Raw genomic sequence first — 26,169 nt, forward strand, 5'->3', positions numbered from 1 at the left:
TGATCCAGATTTGCGCCTTAATCCCACCCTTCGCTGATAAGGTGGAGGACTGTCTCGCAATCACAACAAGCCAAATTACACCAAATTACACTCATTCAGTGACTGGGCCTAAACATAAAATAGGATTAGATTAAACTCGAATGAATCTCACAGCGACAAGGGCATATGACAGTGGTGATTTAAAAGACCAGAAAAATTTATTTAAATAAAAATAAATAAATAAAATAAAAATTGTTCAACACAACCATTTGTAAATATATGGGAATATAGTAATATAGTAAATAAAGTAAATGTTCCATGGTGAAATTCTGGCCAATTCAAATTAAATATTAATGGCACTATTGAATCAGTGCAGCAATCATAGACCATGAGTCATCACAGGCGATGAGCATTGCTTAAATTAAGGTTGGCTTTCATTTTGTGGTTTATGGATTGATGGCAGAAAACAAGATCTTTGTCTTCCATCATTTATAAAATAGGTTATGCGTCTACATGAACAAAAACTAATGTCACTCGACTGGAACCCACTCCAGTCAGTGGGAAGTGACATTTTCTGACAAATGTATTTACTTTACAGCAGCATCAGCAGCATTTGTGGTTTTGGTTTTTAGATAAAAACAGGAAAAAGTTAAGATTTATTGCCGCTGTCATGAACATTGTTTGATTAAGGTAACACGTGTATACCTTTTTGCCTTGAATATTTTCTTAGTGTGTATTAGTATTTTATTCTTTTATTAGTGTATCTTTTATGTGTATTAGGGTCATATTTGTTCTGAAGTTGTCATTAGAAAGAACTTATTCAAAGATGTTTCCAGATTGACACAAATTCTCAATAATCATAACATCGTATCAAGACATTTTCTGGATTCCCCATATGATAAAGGAGGTTGTCTTGGTCAGAGGAATTCACAGCAGCAGAATCATTCCCACAACATCAAGGTGAGCGGCAGAGACTGTCTTGAGCATGCAGGAGGCCGGACACTCACTGCTGTAAATAATCAGGAGCTGTTTCTGCTGTTTTCTCATGTGAGCTCACTCTGATAAAATATGCTGTTGGCAGGAGGGGTTCCAGAGAATGTCTGAAGCGACTTTTGCAGACATCTGCGCTTTCGCATACAGCTCCTTTGGATTTTGGGAAGAATTCAGTGTATGTCTGAAAATAGAAAAGTGTTATTCACCAAAAAACGGAACATTAAAGTGAGGACCCGTTACATGTAAATTGAAAAAAACAAAGCTTTGTTTTTGTTCACTGTGGGTTTGCATTAACCATTATTAAGTAAAGTGACTGTTCTTGTGGTTCTAATACTTTGCAAGATCCATACTAGACTTTGACTGAAGTACATTAACAGCTTTGCCTCACCCCAAGAGGTTTAATTGATTTTGCAGTGGAATTAAACTGATAGAAGTGAGTTCTGAGTCAACATTGTGGGACAATTTGGATTCCCAGAGGCGATAGAGGAGGTTAGCCGGGTTAAGAATCTTAGCGGGTCAGCTAAAGCCTTTTGGAGCGGATCCTTATTAATCTCTCCCACACCCCCCGCCAAGACATTAGCACCAGGTTTAGGCCGATTGAGTGCGCCTGATAACGCCACCGCCAGATCTGTCAAATCACAAACATACAGAACATGCAAAAACAAACACACAGAAAATCTCATTCTCATTGCAAATAAAGACAAATGTCGAGATCCAGTTTCTGTCTGTATTCTCTCTTTTCTTATTATTTGTTTTTGCTTACTTTGGTAAGCTGCTGTTGGTTTCCTTTCCTTCCTTCCCTCCATCCCCTTTATTTATTTTGTCTCCAGTTCACTATGCATATCAAAGTTCCCTCCTTTGGTCATTTTTCAATTTTGTTCTCTTTTTCTATTTTGCAGTTTTACTTTTTATTGAAAATTTTCCTGACCATGCTTTAGTCATATTCCTCTCTCTTTCACACCTCGTCATCACTGACACCCTCTGTGTTTGTGGGGTGAGTTAAGACCCCTGACTATCCTGGATCATCCTCTGTGTAAGAGCCTTAACACTGGTCAGCACTGCGGGACTATACTGTCTGCTTCCAATTCAACAAAATCGCCATAATAATAATAGCAGTAATAATAATGATATATTTGGGGAAAGAAATATGCATGTATTTTCCCACTGTAATAAAATATCTTATGGGTTTTTTATTTTTATAATAAATATGTTGGAAATTCTATTTTTTTACTATTAATGCTTCAACAGAGCACCACAGCACCCACAGTGATGAAAGCCCAAATCACAAGAAGACACATCTAATTAATCCATCAGTCGAATACAGAAATTCTGAATAGTTTCTAACTCTTGCTCGGGCAGTTGTCATTCTTCATATGGATTATACTGCAAAGTATTGATTTTAATCTTTATTTTATTTATTTATTTATTTATTTTAAAACAAAAAAGACGAAATGATGTTGAATCAAAATGTTGTTTTTTTTGTTTGTTTTTTTAAATCCAACGTCCATGTATGAAATTAAATGTCAGTGTTTTTCTTTACCAGAGTTTTAAATAAACACACGACAATTAACTTCGACATAAAATTCTAACAACATAAATCCACCAGTTTTACCCCGCTTGTGTCTTTGATGTTTTTAGTTGACACAAGGCTTGTGAGGGCAGTTAATTTAAACATCTAGCTGTTGACAAAAAAAAAATCTGGCGGTCACAGCTTTGTTTGTTTAAGGGTTGGTATGGAGTTGTGTATGGTTATTGGTTTGGCAAAGTGCCTTTAAGCCTATAATTAATTTGCTACAATGCTGCTGCTGCAGGCACTTGTAAATCTGTACATTTGTAAATCTAAATGTGGCACAAAAAAGTGACACAATTGGTGATCGTGTTCATCGAAACGGAGTGTAAAATTGCAACGTTAAAATAAAATAAAAGATAGTTGTACTGTGGAGCTGGCAGTGACAAACGGCAGCCACATTTTCCAGAGCTGTTAGCGATAATGAAGTCAACTCCATCATAGAGTTTATAAGTGTCTTGTTCGGTTTTCAATTTTCTCATTTTACTAAGCACAGTCTGCTTTGCTAATTACAGCAGCATGAATATGGCATTAAGATTTATGACTTAATTTCTACATTGTTTGAATAATTATGTACTTTTGTATGAGGTTTTTTTGTGTGCAAATTGTACAAGGTTTAGGTTTGTGGTGTTGTGATGAAGAGATGGGCACAGAAAACATGACAGGCGACTTATAATCTGCTGCCAGAGAGAAGTGTACAACTTCATTTAGGACAACATCTCGGTCAGTCCAGAGTCACCAGGGAGGGTGTTGATTGATCCAAGCGCTTTCTGTCCCAGAGTGTGGATTTATAGTGTGTGAGTGTGTGTAAAAGGCAGGGATTAAAGGGGAAGGGCAATTGCTGTGTTTGGCCAAAGCTCTGTGCAGGGCAGTCCTATAAAGCTCCATGGCCATGAAATTTATTTTATTGTTGCTTAATCCTCCAACTGTGACAAGGTCCCATTTCTCATTGGTTTCTGGGGATCTGTGTGTGTGTGTGTGTGTGTGTGTGTGTGTGTGTGTGTGTGTGTGTGTGTGTGTGTGTGTGTGTGTGTGTGTGTGTGTGTGTGTGTGTGTGTGTGTGTGTGTGTGTGTGTGTGTGTGTGTGTGTGTGTGTGTGTGTGTGTGTGTGTTTGTGTGTGTGTGTGTGTTTGTGTGTGTGTGTGTGTGTGTGTGTGTGTGTGTGTGTGTGTGTGTGTGTCCGTGTGCGCGTGCCCTCACACTCCCCAGGGGCCATGACTAATTGGACAAATTTGCACAGCAGGGGTAGAGGCACATGCATGGCAGGATATTTGATTAATGGGCATTGGGACTGACAATACACACTAACATACATATAGATGGCACAAATAAGCATGTTTATTGTATCTAATGTCAAAATCCAGTACACATAGTTTGCATTTATAAAGAGATAGACGACTAGGGTTTGAGCTATGACGTATATTATTTTTATTATATAAATAATAATATATATAACTCAAATATTGACCAACTTTTTCAAACTACAAAGGAATAATACACATAGTTATAATGATACATTTTGAAAAATTAATAATTGAATAGAGGAAAGGAAAATAAAGTTAGTTACAACTACTACACCCAGAATAGTTGTGTTGCTTTTGTTTACATAACCTTTAACCTATTTTCTAACTACAAAAACATCTAAAAACATCTCAGTGATGAGATGATTGCACTAAGTTTGATCTGCTGTTTGGAACACTTTTTTGAGAAGTGTGTAACTTCATGATAGTGAGCACATCAAACCACCAGATGCACAGCAAGTTGCAGTATGATGATGTCTTTAGTACAAAAAAAAAGTACAGCCCCATTTATTCAGCTGAATATCGCTCAGATCAACCTTCCCTTCCGAGTGTGTTGTTGAACAAGTACCCTTCAGTTAACATCAAAACTAAAAATATGTTTACTTTGTCCATTGTGGGTTACTGTAAAAACATGATGGTCCAAAATTGCAGCCTCCAAAGAGATGACACGGCTTCTGTTATAAATATAAGGCTTATTCTGGGGGTCATGTCAAACAACAATTCATATTGTGCATTTATGAACTTTAAATATAGTGAAAAAATATTTTCACCAATATTTTACACACTGGACCTTTAACACCAGGTCTGAACAGGGCTAAAATATGAAAAAAGAGCATTTTCTTTTGTATTTGCATTGTTTGAATACATTTAACATCCTCAGCCCACCATTCCCACCCTAACACACTCATATCATGCTGCACACACAGCCCAGTGACCGCCCCCCGCCCCCCAAACTTGCAGTGGACTGTTTTGTCCTGGTGTGAGCTGCCTTGTTGACTGGTTTTTCCCTGCTCTCTCATTACACTGCTTTGATGCCTCTCCTGACACGTCGGTTGAGAGTTTCCAACGCCACAGCTATGCTGTTTAAGGACAACGCGCCCTGTGTGTGTGCGTGCGCATGTGTCTGTGTGTGGGTGTGTGCATGTGTGAGTGCGCACCATAGTGGGTCAGGACGGTGAACCAAACAACACAGCAGCCACACCAGCATCTGGGTCCCAGCCTGTAGAGTCATGGTGTCAGGGTGGTAAACACACACACACACACACACATAGATGCATACTAGAACCTGCACACAACAGAAAATCAGTGTCACATTTGGGTTGGCTCTCTCCCAGTCCTTCCCTGTCATTTACTGCATTAGCTGTGGTCTCGGTGCTGAAATGGCCCATTATGTGGGCTGTGTGAGTGTGTATGTGTGTGTGCGCGCGAGGCTGCGTATGCGTGTCTTTTTGCGTGTATGAATGTGACTGATTACACTGTATATATGTGTTGCTGTGTGTGTGTGTGTGTGTGTGTGTGTGTGTGTGTGTGTGTGCGTGCGTGCGTGCATGCATGTGTGCGTCTGCAAGAGTGAGTCAGAGTCATCGTGTGCGAATGTGTGTTTGTCTGACTGTGTGTGTCAATGCATGTGTGTGTGTGTGTGTATGTGAGGCTGTTGTTGTTTGTCTCCCCACACCGCCACAGTTCTGGAACGGCACTGGCCACACACTCTTTCATCTTCAGTGTGTGTGTGTGTGTGTGTGTGTGTGTGTGTGTGTGTGTGTGTGTGTGTGTGTGTGTGTGTGTGTGTGTGTGTGTGTGTGTGTGTGTGTGTGTGTGTGTGTGTGTGTGTGTGTGTGTGTGTGTGTGTGTGTGTGTGTGTGTGTGTGTGTGTGTGTGTGTCTTGATGTTGCGGCCACAGTGGATGACAGGACGTCCTGCTCTTTCTCAGCAGGATCCTTCCTGCAGCTGCCTGCATATACAGTACATACACACACACACACATACACACACATAACATGCACATTCACACACACACACACACACACACACACACACACACACACACACATAACATGCAAACACACACACACAGGGTCCATCTGCTCATAGTTACCACACTCTGCTGCCCTTTTTCATCTTCTCTTGTCTCTCTGCTCTCTCCTCCTGACCAGAGCTTGCTGTCAGGAAGTGACATCACTCCTTCCTTGTGATTTCTTTGTATTGACTTTACACCACCAGTGTCATTTAAGTCGTGTTAACTACATCTTAAAAATCCAACACACATTTGACCCCGAATGTCCCTCCCTTAGGAAATTGTACTAATTTGCACTTTATTAAATATGAATTATAACAATGCCATAAAAAAGTACCCACCCTACAAATTACAATATATTGTCACTGGGGTGGAAAAGCCCTCAGAAACACATTTAGACCACCATGGGACATGAAAAAAAATGTTAAAAACCAGACTAGTGACTAATGACTGGATTGAAACCCAGACTAAATGAAATTCGTGTGCATTTACAGCTCTTTGAGGCGGGGTGACCCTGCGGTGCCTGCACTGTTCAGTAGAAGGGAGTAAAACACAAGCACATGTGCTTTTATTTATTTTTTTGATGTATGCCTTAGAATAACAACATTTTGAATATATTTTTTTTCAGTTACTAAACTTTTCACATCACACTGTGTCGAGATCTACGGTAGTTCAATAGTGAATCCATCTCCCTGCCTAAATCCCCCTTTTATTTTGTGTAATAGTTTTGTAGTTTGTGTTCATATTTATTTTATATTTATTTACAAAGTTTGCTGTGATGAATATGGACTATAGCAGCAACTCTTTCCCTTTTGTCAATAATCACTTCTGATGTTCATTATGAACGTTTACATGCAGGAGAATGTAAATGGAAACTGTTATAATTAACTGTGGTGATTGATATTTTATTTACATTTATTTTATGTTATATTTTAAACAAATATTATATATATCACCTAAATTTAACAGCGGCTTGAGATTTTGGAGGTTTTGGGTCCAGGTCAGGTCGTATTCTAGTCCAGCAGCTCTAGAGTCTGTTTAAATATTGGGAAAGTGGACCAGAGAAGAACTGACCCTAGTTATTGTCACCCTCTTAAACTAATGGACTCACTGATTGACAAAAAAAATGTTTTTGAAAATCATCTCTGATAAATTCTCCTACATCCTCAGTTGAACAGATAATAGATTCTACCCCGTAATATTGGCCTATGTCTTAGTCAAAAAGGTAGAAGCAGGTCATAGTAGCACACACACAGTCACCACACTTTTCTGTGCAGTTTAAGATTTTCTTAAATGAGTTTTTTTATTATTTATTGTAGACGTGTCTATGTTTATTTGGATCTATTTGCCTACATTGCTGTGTCTCATCATTATAGTGGACGGTTTATATTTGAAGTGAGCCACACTTTGACCTTGAATTCCCATAATCTTATCCATTATGTAAGAACTGGTTAATGAACATAAACATCACCTTTTCTTGGTTATAATTTGCCACCATACCATTACACAACAGTTGTTACCTTAGATTGGCTGGTTATATTTTAATATTACATTAAATTGAAAATGTTGGTTGAACAAATCTCAGATTATATAAATTGGTTTGATTTAATCCTCTCCTCTTTGATTTGCTTCACCAAGTTTAGTTCTCTGCTCTAAATGTGCCAATATGTATGACAATAATAAAATAATAAAGTATTATTATTGTATAATAATAATAAAAATAATAAATGACAATATAAAAGTAAGCGTGCTCAAAACACACACACACACACACACACACTGTATATGAAGGGAGGCCTGATGTTTGCCAGCATGGCTTCGCAACTCTGTCACAGCCACTGCCTTTCGCTCTGATGTTGCCAGTGATAGTTCTGCTCTCTCTCTCTCTGTGCGTGCGTGCATGCATGCGTGTGTGTGAGTGTGTGCGCGTGTGTGTGTGTGTGTGTGTGTGTGTTTGTGTATTATTTCTTGTGTATGCATGTGTGCACATGCTGCAAGTACTGTATGTGTGCTTCGGTCTCTGGAGAGGCACAGCTCGTTGGCTTCTCAATGGAGGCTGTCTCCTGCTTTGTGTGTCAGTGTGTGTGTCTGTGTGGGTGTGTGTGTGTGTGTGTGTGCATACACACGCACTGTAAAAACAACCTGTTGGTGGGTTGCATTATATCTTGGCTTTCAAGTATACGCAGTTTCCTATCAGCTCAATCTATCTAGTTTCCTTTTCCAGATCGCTACACATGCACATGAAAAAACATACTTTCTTCTCTGTGTGTGTGTGTGTGTATGTGTGTGTGTGTGTGTGTGTGTGTGTGTGTGTGTATGTGTGTGTGTGTGTGTGTGTGTGTGTGTGTGTGTGTGTGTGTGTGTGTGTGTGTGTGTGTGTGTGTGTGTGTGTGTGTGTGTGTGTGTGTGTGTGTGTGTGTGTGCATGTGCATGCCGCCCCTCCAGAATTTATTGTTGTTCACCACTGTGGCCCAAAGTAAATGGATGACGTATCAGCCTTGTTTTTTTCTCTCTCTCTCGCTCTCTTTCTTTCTCCTTCTATTGTCTGAGGATCATCTGGAAGTGTTTTAGCTGCTGATGGCTCCTCAGTGCGGGATGCTGTGAATCACTGAGAGACTCCCCATAACAATATTTCCATTGTTTATTTGTTTGCTCTTTCTCTGTGTTTCCTGTCGTCTGCTCGGAGAGAAGACTGTAAGGGGAATCGAGAAAGGCAGGAGATGGGTTTCCTCAAGAATAGTGGAGGAGAAATTGTTCAGGGTCTCCACCTTTTAATATTAAAAATCCGGTAGTAGATTGAAAATATGGCGATGCAGACAACTCTCATGTCTGTGTTGATGTGTTATCAACAGTTTGTTCGGCTTCTGTCTTCACTTTGTATTTACTGAAACTGAAGTGACTGCAAGATGTCTGCTTATGCTGTATTTTGAAAAAGGAAATGTGTGTGTGTGTGTGTGTGTGTGTGTGTGTGTGTGTGTGTGTGTGTGTGTGTGTGTGTGTGTGTGTGTGTGTGTGTGTGTGTGTGTGTGTGTGTGTGTGTGTGTGTGTGTGTGTGCGCGCGTGTGCGTGCGTGTCTGTGTGCGTAAATGCAGCATGTTTTAGGAAACCCTGTGTATAGTATTGACATGGACCTTTTCATGTGCGTACTCACTTTTGTCTAAGTGTAGGTGATTATTGTACTCTCTATAAATCTAGCCATTATTCAGTGTGTGTGTGAGGGTGTGCGTGCACGTGTGCGTGCGTGTTTTGTGTGTGTGCGTGTTTGTGTTGGCTGTGGCCAGTGGAGATCGATGGTCTGTAAAGTGGATTCCTTATTGGCCTGTTTGCTTTGGCAGCTCTTGAAAGAAGCCCACTGATTACACTCCCAGATGTGTCACACGCAACACACACACAGACACACACACACACACACACAGACACACACACACACACACACACACACACACACACACACACTTCTGCTCACTTTCATGTCTGTGTATGCTGAGGAGGAGGGGAAACGTACATACTTACCATCATTTAACCTTTTGTGCTTTGTCAGGTTACATCTTTACAAGGTCTCTCTCTCTGAGTGTGTCTCTCTGTTACACGCACACACACACACACACACACACACAGAGTGAAGCACATAAAACGTTTAATACATCTTACTCGTAAATATTGTGACACTGTTTGCTTCCTATCGGAGTTCTTTTTCGGTGGGAGACTGGCTAGATTCTTTTTTTTAATTCAATGAATGAAAACCCAGTAAAAAGCATTTTTGGGCTAAAATGCTTGAATTCACAGAAAGTCATCTGTGTTTTTTTTATTATTATTATTTTACAAAATGCCAAATCATCGAAAACGATTGATCCTATTCAAAGTTGAACCAATTTCATAATTTATTCGAAGGTTAAACTGTTAATAGTTACTAACTTAACTTAGCTAAACTAAACATAGGTCTAGTTTGAAGCAGAGCTGTGGAACATTGTGGTCTTTTACTTGATGACCTCACCAAATCAACACACTTACATTTCAGCTTTAAAACCAATTACATGTGTTTGTATGTTATTCCATTGTCCTGTTATTCAGTATAATCACTCTTGGCAGTTTGTTTAAGTCTTTGTGTGTTCCTTAGTTTTGGACACAACTTATATGTTTTACAAATAATACATAAATAGATTTGAATTAACCTGACCAAATCACTTGAAATAGTAGTTGTAATAACCTTAACTGTGTTAAAGAAAACTAAACTGGTACCTAACCCTCAATATATTATTTACCAAAGTAACCAGTGGCTAATAAACATGTCTATTATCTTCAAGTTACATTTATCAACACATTTACTGAAAGATTGCTGAACTAAATCTTCTTGATACCAAAGAGCCATAACGTCACTTTTAACAAGGACATAAAAACTACTTATATATCATCAGTCAAGTCTGATAAAAGCACTGAAAAATTTCACTGACTTTGCTCCAATTAAGGCTTGATATTTAACACCAGCTTCTTTACAGCTCAGTCTTCTTTACTGACATCAGTTCTCATGTTATTTGCTCCCTCCCACCACGGCACCACCACAGATTTATGTCGTCTTGTCTATATTAGCTTTATATACTTCACATTTATGCTTGTTTGAAATCAATCCATCAGGCCCAAATCAGTTTGAAAGGGTTTTAAACTGCGTGTTTCACTCAGTGCAACAATACAATTGTTAAATTTAAAGACTGGTTTGTCTGTCAGAGAAATAAGGATTGGCATTGTGGATGTTGGTGGAAGTGGTCTGCCTCTTTTCTCTGTTGACAAAAAACACATTTTGTATAGTGACATCACATCTTTGAAGCATATTTCATGAGATTTGTTACATCACATCTACAAAATGTTAATGCTGATTGATTTAAATTCAACCCATTGGCCATTTTCTGTTTAAAGTAGATTTTTTTTTCTCTTTATTTGGAAATTTAATTTGAAGAATGACCACATAATAGAGATTATGTTTGACATAATATTAAACGAGTCAATTTGTCTCCAACTTGCTTGATGTTGGCATTATTTCCTTTCTATCTATATAAGCTCGTCTGTGTATTGCATGGTGTGTGTCTGTATTATGGAGGTGACAGAGTGGCTGTGACAGCATCTATCTGGCTAATGTAGTTAGCATGGAGTCACTGTGTCTCACCATGTCAATATCAATGTACAGCTGCTTGACTGGGATGGAAGATGGTGAGATAGACAGGGAGAGAAAAAGCGTTGTGTGTTTAGGAGAGCGAGCGAGGATGTGTGTATTTAGTGACTCCTAAGTTAGTTCAGTGTGTGTGTGTGTGTGTTTATGTGTGTGTATATGTGTGTGGCCCAATAAAAGCCTTGCTCCTGACATTTTTACTGCAGGTAAGTGGACGGTGAATTTATGATGCTTGTTTAGAGGCCTAAAGAGGCTTTGCTGGCCATGAGCTGGACACTCACACTTTTTTTTTTTTTCTTTTTTTGAAGTTGACTTTTCCAGCTCTCGTCAGATTCATATTCATGGAGTCTGACGAATTCTTACACAGAGCTAAAACCACACTCTCCTACCGGTGAACTCCCTCCACGCCTGCTCCTCACTGTCGGCCAGAGCAGCCAGTCTTAATGACTCACAAGCCACATAACAGAGTCTCCTTGTCGAGCCGAGCAACTTGTGAACTATATGTTGACACTTTGCATCAAAGTGTCATAAATAAAGACGCTTGGATCACGCTGTAATGAAACACAACACCAGAAGGACACGGTGCGGTGATGTCTGACCATACATAAGAGCAGTGAGGCCTGGCTTGAGACAGACAGAGCAGACAAATTGCTTTGGAGAGGCAAAAACAAGGAGATGAGAGGAAAGAGGAGAGGAGGCCATTCCCAGGTGGCTGCTTGGCTTCCAATACAATTTTCCCCAAACTTGATGAGGAAATGAAATGGGTTACCCCCTCCCTTCCGTCCAATACGATTAATTCCCTGTAAGATGCTTGCTTTTAGACCCAAGAGAGAGACATGATAATGGAGGATTTATTCGCTTAGAATGAAGAGTCTAGTGGAGTAGGGTTGGCTGTTTCATAATGCTTTTTCTCTCCACTGTTCTCTTTCTCTCTCTCTCTCTTCTCTCTCTCGATCTTAATGCCCACTTTTGCTTTCTAGCTGCTGGGTTATTCTTGTTCTCATGTTGCTGCACACGGTTGCCACGCTGGACTTAGCACACAACAGAAGTCCTTACATTGTATGTGAAAGAGTTAGTCAGAGTCCAGATTTGTCGAGGTGCTACAGCGGCTGAAGAGTACCTGAGCATGCTCTTAGTGCAGCTGTACATCTCTCCGTCGATCCCCTCCGGCCCTCTATGTGGTGTGATAAGGCCAGCTTAGGGACACATTAGGCGAGGCAGGGCGTTAAGATCGAATGGGATTGTGGAGGATTTCCTGGAACACAGGGCTGCGGCTTTGGTGCTGGGAATCTTCTTCATTTACACCCCCCCACCACCACCACCTCCGATCCCCCACCCCCTGAGAGGAAGCAAAGCACGGTGCAATATTCATCAGCTCAGCACCGATCACGCAGCATCACCACAGTGTGCAGCACAACACCTCAGTGCAGCCTGGCAGTCAGGGCAAAAGGAAACAGAATAGTGGTTTCGCTCTGTCGCTTTTAGTCAGGCGTACCACATACTGAGTTTCCATCTTAGCTACTGTTGTGCATTTTACAGCCTGTCTGAAAACCTGATGGTCCTACATGCATGCTCCAATCATTGTCATTGTCTGAGATATTTACACACCTAAAACCTCTTTTCCACCAGGCAATAGAGTTTAGCTCAGTTTGGTACATTATGCAATTATGTGGCTTTCCATTTTCAAAAGTTACGAGGCGTGCCATAATAACTGACCGTATCAGTTGTTGGCACTCTTCCATTGGGGGAACCAAGCATAATGGTCCAGTTCCTACAGGGTGGAACTCGACACACTGCAGTCTGCTGATTTGTCAACAAATAATCGTCACTTCTGTGCGAAATAGGAAAAGAGCGGCTGGGATTTTTCCATGCAGCCTGCAAACAATGCTCGTCTTCTTCTTGTAATATACAGCCACATGTCGAGACGAGAGAACGGGAAACGCTGGATAGCCTCGATGGTTACCTTTTGTCTACTGTGTCACGCTCTTCTTCTCTTTATTGAAGGCTACAATTTGTCGCACTGGTATGACGTCACAATAGTTACACTGAAATGTGGAAGTGCAAGCCAGATCACGGTTTACTGTTCCAACCTGGACAGCACTGTACCACTTGGTGGAATCAAGGTATAAAGTGGCACAAATGTCTTTTGCTAGTGTTGTCCATCTCTTTCAGGGTTTGATATGTTGTGCAGAGAGTTATTATGAGTGGTTATTGAATTCATTTTTTGATAATTTCTTAACAGACTGTCCATTGTCCTCTGACCTCTGACATCAACAAGGCTTCTTCCCCCCCATTGGGACTCACTCATTTAACACCAACAGATCTGCCAAGAACAGTATTCTCTCTCTGTCAAAGTCAGGTATAGCCTAGCATGTGTGTCACAGGATGCCATTAGCCGCATCACGATCCATCTCCATACTGGAAACACAGCCCACCTCCCTCTAACGCTCATTCGTGGCTCTTGCTGTTGATGGGTCTTGGGGGCAGCACTGTACACGAGTAGGCCTGTTTAGTAAATAACACTGCGGTATTTATTTGTGCTGTGTCACAACTCCAGTAAACAGTGGACAGCACCAGTTTAGATTTGGATTGGACCACTTCCCAGGAAAAAAAAGACAAATGAAGGAGTGCAGAGGTTAGAATGAGCAAGAGACGCACAGCGAGGAAGGAAGTGAGCAAACTGTGTGTGATTAATAAAAGCCTGCAACCCTTTCACACACAGTGTGCAACATTCAGATGCACACTCCCTCTTCCTCACACACATGCATGTATTTATACATAGGCGGCGACACAAAAACTCTGTAATTGAATATCGTGCAGAGAGCAAACATTCTCCTGTAAACATATCATCTGTCACCTCTATAGCTTAATCCATATCCTTTTATGCCAAATGGACACACACACACACATACACACCCCTGCAGTCTGTCAAACAAACAAATGGGACTGGAGTCCCTGTGAAAGTCATCACCATGACCATCCTGGCTACATCATCACGTTAGCCTGCTCCATTACACAGCAACACGATCCAGCCTGAAATCAATTAGCCAGCCATGCTCGCACCGTGAAGTGTACACTCCCCAATCTTTGTTTTGGTGCGATGGAAAACAACGTTTTGTGCCGAGAGGAGTACCGAGGAGTTTTAATCATGTGGATGCCATGTCAGTGGAGCAGAGAGAAGATGCTGTAATGAGTGTCAACAAAGGGAAATGATGCTGGTATCGTTTCACAAATGTGTTAAACATTTCAAATAATAGTTAAAGAAATGGAATGCCGATGAGCTCTCAAGTATGATATCATATTAAACAGACAATGATCACAAACAGATATTAGACAATTAGACTATTTTATTTTACAATATGAGCCTGTAGATTCCAGCTTTTAGGTTAACTAATCAACAATTCTGAACTGAAATATTAGGAATGAATTTGGGCTAAGTAAAAAAAAAAAAAAGATTATACTATGTATTTTTAACGAAATGATCCAATGTGAACTGATGAAATGCACACAGGACCACAAGGAGCTACTACACTGAATGTACCACCAAGATTAAACATTGCATGGTTTAATTTTGGATTTTAAAATTGCAAAGACAGAGAGATTTTAGTTCTCTAAATGTCTCTCTGTTATAGCCAATCAAAATGAATATTGTAACTGAAATATCTGTATTGAAATGTCAATCCAATCCTGCTGGAAATCAAAAAAAAAAAAATCAGGTAATGATACCCAGGCCCTCTGAATGTCCATATATCTTGCTCCAAACACTAAATTTCATTTCATTCATACAGCCATCCAGTTTGGGGCGTTTGGGGCTGAAAAGTTAAAGCGGCTTGTTTTCTAATTTGAAGGATAGTAGATTGATTCTCATGTCTTCTGGTTCACATGCCACAGGTCCTTCGGCAAGATGCTGAGCCTCAAACTGCTTCTTGTGGCCGTGTGACACGTCTGTATATGGATGTGAACGTGAATGGGTGAATGGCAAAACCAAAATATATATTCTATATTAGTAAATGTACAATTTCATGAGCTGCTTTTACTAAAAATCTATTTATTGCAGTGGAATCATTTTAATCAATAAAATCATCTTTAGAAAACTTTGCCAGGTGAAAGTGGTCAGGACTGTGCTGATGTCAGAGTCGAGTAAACATAGATGTGCTGCCCATTTTGTCTGCAAACACGCATCCTTTCAGGGATCTGCTGAGTGTTCCCTCAGGGGTCCCCTCTAATCAGTGACCCCTTTAGCCCATTATTAATGCTCTCTGCAAACCAACACCAGAACCTGGGTGAGGTCTTTTTCAAGACAACTGTAATTTCAGTTCTCCACACACACACACCCTCTTTTCCTGTCACATTATGTAAATGCAGCGTGACAGAAGACATCGAGAGCTTCTGAACAACTTCTAGATCTAGATCTAAACCTTGCAAAATGGTGACCGTTGGATCCAAAGAACTTTGTGGAATGGTTACAGGAACTAACACTCGGCATGTGCCGTACGTGTCGATCAACACGGTACATTTTTAAATGAATGTCAGCTGTTTTCTATCAGCATATTGAATTTCCTCCTCCACTACTGTTGTAAATTTACAGTCAGCCTGAATAAGTGATGGTCCTTCATGCATGCACCAATCATTATCTGAGATTTACAGTGAGTGTCAATGTGCTCTCAGTGATTTTACTCCACTTGTGTGTACCTTTTACAGTACTACTATTTATACTTTATACTGGTGTCTTCCTAGCTGTCAGTCTGTTCATGACTTTCACAACAACCTTATTCACTTGGATGAGCTCTGGTCTACCATTGATTGCACATGTAATTAGTCCTCTGTGTCCGTTGGGGGTCTTGAAGTGTCAATGATCGCCCTTGTTGTGGTGTCCATCATTGTTTCTGTAACTGAATGATAGTTTTACATCGTGGGGTTACATTAACAGTCCTCGAGTGTTGGAAGTTTTAATAAAATCTGTGTTTGTGTGTACGCATGTTCACATGAGTGTGTAATGACACAGTCCTGGGACACACACACACACACAAGCCAAAGCACTGCAGGCGTCTAATTTGACATGGCTTGAATTAGCTTAGTGGACAGTAAGAGTGCGTGTGTGCATATGGTGGCGTAGTCTGCACACTTGTCTGCAATTAACTGTGCACAGGTTAATGCGTCTTCATATCTGAATGCCATATGTTTCACTGTGTGTGTGAGTGAGTGGGGTAGTGAGTAAAGTGCCTTGAGGCAGACCCTGGTATTGATGGGGATTACTAACACTTAGCTGACACCACCGAGACTGCAAAGCGAGTAAATGATTTAGAAGCATTGGCCTTAATGTAATGAAAGAAAGGCCCTGCCTGTCAAAAACACACACGCCTGCACACACACATACACACATCTAGCTATGGGTGCTAATCCTGTGAGCTTACATCTCCATTAACACTAACCCTGCACCACAGACCTACTCCGCAAGATAACTTGCACTCTCAGTGTTTCCCTGAGGATATCAGAGTCACTCTCTTTCACTCTCTTACACTCACAGAGACACACACAGCCTGAAGGGATGTCAGCACGGGTTCACGGTATAGTCACAGGCGTGTATGTGAGTGTGGGGGAGTGGGAGTCTATTAAAAGTGTGTTTTTGTGAAGTTGTCTGTATAACATCAATGGTTTCATTGTATATGTATATAAATGAGTGGATGTACTCTGCCTTAGCAACATGCCGAATTAAACGTACAACACAGCCTTCGACTGACGTGTACACTGACCTTTCAAGACTATCTGACTTTGTGAGGACTGGTTCCTTCCTGCCTACAGCTCTATTAAGCATGCTGATACAAACTAGTGTTAGTAGTAGATGTAATGTCAGGTAATGTTAAGGTCCACCATCATAAACAGAAATTTAAATGTAGCTACAATAGTTTATTTCTTGTTTATAGCTATGCCATTTCTTGTCTTCTCCACTGTCTTTGTTGGCCGATCCATTTACAGCTGAAGAGGTTGAAACAGGATTTCAGTGATGGCACCAAAGTGTTCCTTATCTCTCTAGCAGGAAAGCTCCAAGCTTCCCAGAACAAAAAGAACAAAAAAATCTTAAAGCAAAGCAGACAAAGATTTAGCCACCTGATCTGTTGCACTACTGTTAATGTCTGAGGTCATATGCAGCCACTGTGTTTGATTCCAGCTTGTAGCCATTTGCTGCATGTCTATCTTCCTCGTATCTGTCCTAAAACACTAACAAAAATCAGATAACTAAGTAACACATGTATGTTAAGAGACTAAACTTGGTTATGGTCATTCATTTTACCTTTAATTATACTACCATTGCAAGCTTTTGAAACAATGCTACACAATTTAACTTAAGGCAACCATTAACTAGTCCTAAAAGTACCGAGTTAACTCTAAATGGATCTGTAACAGTCTTGACAAAAGTGGAACGTTATCAGCTTCACTGTGACAGACACATTTTACTGTTGAATTGGATGACATTGGATTTTAGAGGTGTGCTTAACAAACTCCAAACATAGCGTAGTTCCCACCTGACCCACTGCACCGCCCTGTGATTTATGGTCTGTTTGTTAGTAACAGACTGTTCCTAACATCCTAGTAACACCACTCAGGTGTAATCACACAGACACGCACCATTACATATTATACAGCACCCATAATAAAGGAATTTGTTTGATCAGCCCGCTTGCACTAAAGCCTAATTGAATTAGTGCGGACCAGGTGTTAGCATTCTAACTGCTCAGGTAACCCAGAAACAGTGGCATGATGCACCAGATCATTGTGTGTGTGTGAGTGTGTGTGTGTGTGTGTGTGTGTGTGTGTGTGTGTGTGTGTGTGTGTGTGTGTGTGTGTGTGTGTGTGTGTGTGTGTGTGTGTGTGTGTGTGTGTGTGTGTGTGTGTGTGTGTGTGTGTGTGTGTGTGCATTGTGTGTGTGCATTGTGTGTTCACATGCACACTTGTGTGTAGTGGGGATCCTTTCATTGCAGCAGGTGATGTGACCCTGTCAGGTGTTGATGTTGGATGTTCAGCTTGGCAGCAACTTCCATAAAAAAACAGATCTGAAGGGGAAAAAATGCTGTTGAACCTCTGAGTAAATTGGCAAGTCAATTGGGGATGAACATGTGAACGTTTTCGATGTAGAGACTTCCTCATCCTGTGACAGGAGCTCGCAACATGGAGCTATAATCCCAAAATATTGCTAATTTAAGAACTTGTGAATGAAACTCAACGGTCAGCTATTTTCGAGTGACCGTGCCTACTCTTGCTTTAAAAGAATATATATTTAGTGTATAGTGTTGATGTATTTAGTTTGCAGCTTCCAGTTTTAAAGGAACTGTTTCTATTGGAGCAAACAGAAACTCAGTTAAAATGGTGAAATTGAATGTCAATGTACTTAGAGAGGTGATTGTGATGTGTGCATGTGATGTCATGTCCAACTGTGCCATTCTAAGCTCCTGCTATATAGGTACACACGCGCGCGCACACACACACACATATACTGCTGCAGTGTGATTAAATCTTTAAGGAAAGTAGCGCTGGCTGGAGGGATAAGTAGGGCCAGTATGTGGGGGCTAACAGCTGGGTGGAGAGTGGCTTTTAATCCAGCTGGGTTTAAACATGATGGAGGAAAAAAAAAAAAAAAAACAATCCAGGGTGTGTTTTGAGTCCTTAGGTTTACGGGCAGAAAATGAAAACACAAAACAGAAATAAGCCAGCACTAAAATGTATGGATAGAGCCTATTTCAGTCAGTAGCTGCGACATTTCTTAATGGTATTAAGACTAAAATAATATTGCTTTTTGCTCCTATAACTGATTCAAATCTATTGCACATTATCTGCTTCTACATTATGACAGTAGCCCGCTAGTGCAGCAGATTAGCGATGAGGTATACATTCAGACACAGTACTGAGGTTACATCATTGTTGAAAATGCTGTTTTTTTGTTGGAAAATGATAGGATTACATTTTAGTCTTTATGTGCAGAAACAGAGAAACTTCTGATCAGTCATAAGCCGACAGTCACTTTAAAAATTAATGGTTACTCTGTTTCACATTGTCATCAGTAGGGTAAAAGAAATCACAAAAAGGTGAACCAGATCTCTCAAAAGATTGGTGGTGTTCATCATCTATGCCTTTATCCTCCACTTGATTGTCGCTGGGAGCTGAAGCTAATTCCAGCTGATGTATAGGGTGGAAGGTGGGGTACATCATGAACAGGTTGCCAGTCTATCACAAGGCCACATACAGAGACAAACAACCATCCACTCTCACACTCACACCTACAGTGTGTCCATTTAACCTCTGCATGTTTTGGACTGTGGGAGGAAACCGGAGAACCCGGAGAAAACCCACATACACATAGGGTGAAGGCCTTTGCTCTTGTTCTTCTCCTTGTAGTTTTGCTACAAAGGCAACAACACTAAGTTAGTTGGCTGCAAAATAACTCTGTTTGAATTTAATTGTCAAAATGAAAATGGTCACGTGCTAGTTTTGGGTTTTTGTCAATCTCACACATGTCAATGTTGAAAATGATGTTCTCATGTAGAGAAAAATAAATGATCAAGCACGGCACATGTGGACACCACTGTGATTGACAGCAGGTATCATCCAATAGGTGCCTAGTTACAGGTGATTTCTGTGAACGAGGCACTGAGTTCAGATGTTTGCCTCTACGACCGGTTGTGCATGTATCACTGAATGGCCAGTCCGACTTGATATATCCAGTTATTAATTTCAAATTATTAAGTATACTAACTCTTTATATTATATTTTTGTGTTGTCAAGTGCAAAAAAAAAACAATTTTCAAACATTATTTATAGTTACTGAATATAATGCAGCTTTTTTCCTGTTTTCTTTGTCTCAGCACGTGTTGTCATCCAAGTGCCAAATATTATTAAGGAACGTTAACATTTATAGAAAATCTCTGCATTAGGGCAAACACATGTAAAGTAAATATGCTAAAAATGTTGACATTAAAGCAGATTACTAAAACTACTGACCACCTATCAATGGTCGGTAGCTTTAGTTGAAAGCAATCAGTATTGTCCTCAAATGCTCATATTGGCCAAAGCCTGGTCTGATAAACTTAAAGCTCTTCCTAACCTTCTGCCAAGGTCTTATCATCCAGAGAAGCCACTGCAGTCAGAACCTTTGATCTGTGCAGCTTACTGGCTATCAGGGAGCAGACTACTGTGTGTGTGTTAGAGAGAGAGTGTTTGTATGCTTTTGGAGGCCAGCCTGTGTTATCACAGTGGGGAGCATGGAGGCCCGTGCTGCCTCTCGCCCCAGCATTAGCACCTGTCACTGGACTGCAGCGGGGCTGAGAATGGCCAGGCCTCAGGACATGGACACATATAAGCACACACACACAGGCACGTGCACACATACACATGCACACAGGATGCCTCTGAAGTCCAGCAAAGTTATCAGGAAGCCAAACCCTGGTGTGTGTGTGTGTGTGTCCGTAGTGGCAGGATTGATTTTTGTAGCTGTAAATACTGATCTGAACACATCAGTTTGGTTTGAGCGAGTAAAGTGAGTCTCATTACTCGTAAAGGCACAATCTGGCACAGCCTCCAGCTGACCGTTTGGTAATTTGAGTCCTTGCATATCGCCGATAAATCAACCCTTTCAAAGCGTTTCACACATGTCTTAGTGTATGTGTAGATATACAGGATGGTAGGATTTAAGCACATTCTGCTCAGGCCCTTGTGGCATTCACATCAGTAACATGATATGAAGTGCAGTCGTTTGCTGGAGCACATTTAACTGCACAAAGTGCGACACTTTCAAATAAACAAATAACAATCAAATATGGAAATTCAATTCATCTCTGATGTTTTAGTCGGGGCCAGAAACTTAATACTCCAGGCCTTGTTGATTTGCCTTCATCTTTACCACTCACCATCTTTGATCCTCTTTCATGTCGTATGTCGTGTACAGTACCTCCAGCAAATAGCTTATCCAGAGACACTGATAGAGCACATAGTCCCTGGTCTTTCCAGGAAGAGAGGATCTTTTCTGTTATTGTCTTCACTTTTCCCTTTGATGTCATTCTATCCTGTCCTGATACCCACAAGAGCATGTGGAGAAATGTTCCAAAGTTTGAGTGTCCACTCAATTGAGAGAGCGAGTGAGAGAAAGAGAGAGAACTGATTAGTTTTAAGTCCCAAAAATTACTATTAAAAAGCATTAAACCATTAAAGTTTCTATAAAATCTTCCATGAGTGAGCTAAAGCAATGTACTTCCTGAACCAAAATGATGTTACTTATTTATTCATCTACAGGCATACATATCAGCATGATAGTGTTCTTACCACTTGCGGCTAGAATGAGGAAATAAGGGTTAGTGATAACCATGTCCTGGTTATGAATGCAGTTAGGTTTAAGCACAAAGAGGAAAAGATCATGGTTTTCCCTCACAATGTCATCACAAAACCACAACAATCCCCAGCAAATGTTCCAGCTTTTGATCTCAAACTGTGGTCTGTTGCTTGTGCATTGCTTTTGTGTCAGCAGTCAAATTAAGCAACATGTGTTACGTCACAGAGTGTAGTGCAGCCACATGGGTAAGTCGCAGTCTATTAAGGAGAGAGGCCCCAGCAGTTATCTCTCCCGATGTGACCTTAGATTGATAAAGAAGAGAAATCAAATGAAACAGTAAAAATGCTTTGGAGTTATTGAGTGTCATTTTAAAGGGATAGTTGATTTTTCAAGTGAGCTAGTATGAGGTTCTGACAGAGTGTGAGCCCTGACTGTGCTGTGTAACATTTGCCAAGAATCCAGAATGAAGTTTCTGTGGCTTTGTAAACCTCTCACTTCATGCACTATAGACTGAGTGTTCCAAGAGCAAATGATGGATTTTACATTATGGCACACAGGAGCTGTTGATCTTCATCCACTGTGCGTGGATCAGTGAGTTCAAATGTGTTATTTTGTGATTTTGGTGTTACAAATCTTTTGTTTTGAATGACCTAATGGCGTGTTTTGAACGAGTTTCCATAAGGAATAGTACCAAAATAACTGTCCCCAACTGCTGCATTTCTTGGTACCTTTCCCTTGGGTTACCAGAGTAATGGTACGGTACAGTATGGGTGGAGCTAGACACACGACAGTCAGCTGACTGGGTGACAGAAAAGCGTCACTCTCTTCCGACCAGTGTTTCTTCAATGCCTGCAGTCTATTCTCATACTTGACGTCTTGTCAGACAGCCACAAACTGAGCAGGAAAACGAGAAGCTTAGCGTCCTTCATTGTTGTCTGTTGTGTCACGTTCAATGTCATCTTTCAACATCACACTACGTAGCCCGCTGACACGGCCATCAGGCACGCCTATCAAGTAAAGGTACTGTTCTTAGTCAGCAAGCCTGACCAAGGACTTTACCGTCCACATCGTCCAAACACGGCTTAAGTGACAGAAACCTAGCAAATAAGGCAGCAGTAAACTAGGAACTGTGAGCTAAGAATGATGATATTTTTTCTCTGTACTTTGGTGCTGGAAAGTGAGCAATTTCCAAACTTCAATTTTCAGTGGGTAAAGACTGACTAATGGTGAGTTGACGTGGGAGACATATTCTTAAAAACAATCACTGACTTAAGCAAGTTCAGATTTATAAGGTCAGTCTTTTGTTAAGTGACTAAAGTCTCTCAATCCCCACACAGTCAGCCATGTTGCTGTGTTCTCTGTGAAGGTGGTGGGCACAACACATCAGTCATCTCTGACTGTGTGTCTGCACCTCATTCAACTAAACTTCAAATAACCTGAGCTGTCACTTTAAGAAGTTGCCGTAAGATAAGAGTTTTGCCTCTTCCCAGTTGTTGTGCTAAGCGCGGCTATAATTTACTGACTGCTCAATAGTCCCCTAAATATTTGTCCGATGTTTGAGATTTGATTCAGCGTTTGTGCAGCTTTTCCCACCAGTGAACAGTAACCATCAAAACGATATCATGAAGATCGTGCCCTTGTTTTGCTCAGCCATTTCCTGCGCGCCACTGTCTGTCACATATTTCCTGGGTGTTAACGAGGGGAGAGATGCTGATATGCGTAACCGATGGCAATGATAAGCTCAAACTCAAGCCGCGAGGTCATGTATTTGTTTTGTTGCTTACTGGCATGCTGAGTCACAGTAACACTTCACCAGAACCACTGCGAAATCATTCTTTTCAGACTCTATCACCTCTCAGTGCTCGCAGGCACAGTGGCTGAGTCAAATGAACACACTAATAGAATAAACCAGTTGTTTTAGTGTGTGTGCGTGCCTGCTTGTCTGCCTCACTAGCTTATCACACACAAACACAGAGAGGGAGAGAGAGAGAGACAGGTTGCAGACTCCCTGGCTCCAAAGCACAAGATCTGTCTGATTGTAGAAATTATGGCAGACAGAAAGGAGAGAAGATTAAGACGCAGTGCCGTTTCTTTGGGGATTTGCTTTGACAGGCATGAAGGTTGTGTTGAGCTTACAAGTTGTTTGTGTGGAGTAAAATCGCTTGTGTTGTGCTGGAGGATAAATGTTTTCCTCACACACATGTAACTCCAGAGTCCTACTTCAAAATGTTTAATGCTACGAACTTTATTTTGAAAGTCAACCTGTTTAAACACACTGTTATGTAGAGAAAAATGAATGTCATTTTTGCAATAGACTTGAATTACCTTTAAATGTAGACTTTAATTTCTTACAAAATGCTCCTTTAGTAATTTGTTAATTTACTTTAAATCACTTTGAATTGCCTTGCTGTTGAAATGAGCCGTATAAATAAATGACAAGAGACATAATAGTTCACCAGAGACTTAAACTGCTGTCAGACCTGCACTTAAGTCTGGACATTTTCATGAGGTTGCATAAGTCGCCTTGGACATCTTCTTGAACTTCTCCTGCCTTCATCAAATTTCCAGATTATGCCCGAATGAGCACAGCAGGAAAAGTGCTGGATAATTCATAGCGGGTGATCCGGCAAGTTTCCTGCCTCTTGCGTGCTCAAGCCAGGCTCCGCCCCTCACCTGGAAGTTCCAGACAGTCTCCTGCTGTTGAATGAATGCAATCATCTGCTTAAAGACAAACTCAGAAAATGCCTCAGTCAAACTATCTGTACATTTTCTGTAGATTATGTCTGTAGGGGTCATATAAAAGAATATCCTGCAAATTCACTTACCCATTTTTCAGTTTTTTAAAAAAATTGAAGAAGCCCTTAACTTAAAATAGATAAGCTTTGACATTTAAGTAGAGTAGCTGTATGTGTAATCGCACTTCGTAAAAGAACGGTAGTTTCTCACATTGCTCGTTGGACAATGGTATACGGTGTGTAGAAAATCTTGGCTCGGATATCTGCTGTCTACACAGGAACATGTACTGTCAGAGATTGATTTGAATGTTGATGAAATAATATATGGAAAATGTCACCTCACACTCCAGAGCCTTTACTAAAAATGTTATCTCACAAGGGGCACGCCAGTTGTGTGATACAGTTGATGAATAAATATTAACCGTGCTTGTGTATGCGTGTGTTCGCAGGGCCCTTCGATGGACGTGGTGTGACCCTACTTGAGGTATGTGGTAGCTGGCCAGAAAGCTTTGGCGTGCCACGACACAACATCGGATCAGCAGATGCCAGCGACGAAGGCCTACGTGAGAGACTGGCCGACGCCATGTCAGAGTCACCCTCCAGGGATATAGTCGGGTCTGCTACAGGTCAGTTGTGTAAATGCACAGTAACACTGTTAAACATACACATGTATGTAGACGCATAAATGTCTGACATGAACATGTGTCCACAAGCACAACAAGTTCTATTGTTCTATTCTCAGTTTCTAAAGGGAGAATTTTAAATGTATCATAAGTATATACCACATATTTGAATCATGCAGCTTCAGTGACCTTGTTTCCTTTCTGGTGAATCTAGTCTTCAATTTTACAGCATGGTTTGATCGGGGAAAAAAAAAAGGTTTTTGATGATGTTTACAGGAAGTGTTGTTTCATCGATCTCTGAAACCGTGGCCCTCAGTTTGTTCTGTTCATGTTTGAAGAGACATGTTCAGTTTTCTTACATGAGGTTTGTTGCTCGCTCAGGTCCTTGAATCAGCGTCCACTCAGAATAAGCTTTGATCCGAAGTTGGTTTTTGTCATTTTTTGTTCCCCCATTGGACTAAAAAAAAAAGGTTCATTGTGTGTTGTCCGGTCATAGGCAGCAGTAATAGCATACAGTTATAATTGTACAATTATATATATATGAGGCACTGCAGGGCTGTTTCGAGGTGACTGACTGGAATGTACTCTGTGAGCCACATGGAGAGGACATAGATGGGCTTACTGAGTGCATTACAGACTACATAAATTTCTGTGTGGACAACATTGTCCCAGCAAGGACTGTGCGTTGTTACCCAAACAACAAGCCCTGGGTAACAAAAGACATCAAAGCCATACTTAATCAGAAGAAGAGGGCTTTCAGAGGTGGGAATAGGGAGGAGCTGAGAGACATTCAGAGGGACCTGAATGAGAAGATCAAAGTGGCTAAGGACAGTTACAGAAGGAAGCTGGAGAGGAAACTCCAGCTGAACAACACAAGGGAGGTCTGGAGTGGTATGAGGACCATCACTGGTTTCAGACCCGCTGGCAGTGGAGCTGATGGCAGCTTGGCTATGGCCAATGAGTTAAATCTATTCTTCAACAGGTTTGACACTGCTGCCCCAGCCCCTGCTGCTTCTCCTGTTGACTGTCTGCAGCCACCAACACTTATGACCTCCCCCCCTCCTCCTCCTCCTCCTGCTGATAGCACCTCATCTAACTTTTTGAGCCCCTCACACCCACCCCCCACTTCTCACACCTCTTCTGGCTCCCATGCTGCCTGCCCACTGTTTACACCACTTCATGTAAGAAGACAGCTGAGCAAACTCCCCGCTGGTAAGGCTGCAGGCCCTGACGGTGTCAGTCCACGTGTCCTCAAAGCCTGCGCTGGACAGCTCTGTGGAGTGCTTCACCATGTCTTCAACATGAGTCTGAGTCTCCAGAAGGTCCCTGTGATATGGAAGACGTCCTGCCTCGTTCCTGTGCCAAAGACGCAGCAGCCCACTGCTTTCTCTGACTACCGACCGGTGGCACTGACGTCACATATCATGAAGACTCTGGAGAGACTCGTGCTGGAGCAGCTCAGGCCTATGGTCAGGTCG

General features: G+C 41.1%; 1 protein-coding gene across 1 annotated transcript in view; it reads left to right on the plus strand.

The window, feature by feature from the left end:
- Window positions 1–25,679, plus strand: part of bcas3 (BCAS3 microtubule associated cell migration factor) — a gene marked incomplete at its 3' end in the record, with an annotated part of 297,380 nt that extends 271,701 nt beyond the window's left edge. Inside the window, exons 23-25 of the mRNA XM_083886876.1 lie at window positions 24,518–24,694; window positions 25,364–25,572; window positions 25,674–25,679. Coding sequence (XP_083743002.1) covers window positions 24,518–24,694; window positions 25,364–25,572; window positions 25,674–25,679 — 392 coding nt within the window. The remainder of the gene's footprint in view (window positions 1–24,517; window positions 24,695–25,363; window positions 25,573–25,673) is intronic.
- Window positions 25,680–26,169: the final 490 nt, after the last annotated feature.

This window comes from Microchirus variegatus (genome assembly GCF_963457635.1).
Source record: "Microchirus variegatus genome assembly, chromosome: 3".
In the NCBI taxonomy this organism is placed as follows: Eukaryota; Metazoa; Chordata; class Actinopteri; order Pleuronectiformes; family Soleidae; genus Microchirus; species Microchirus variegatus.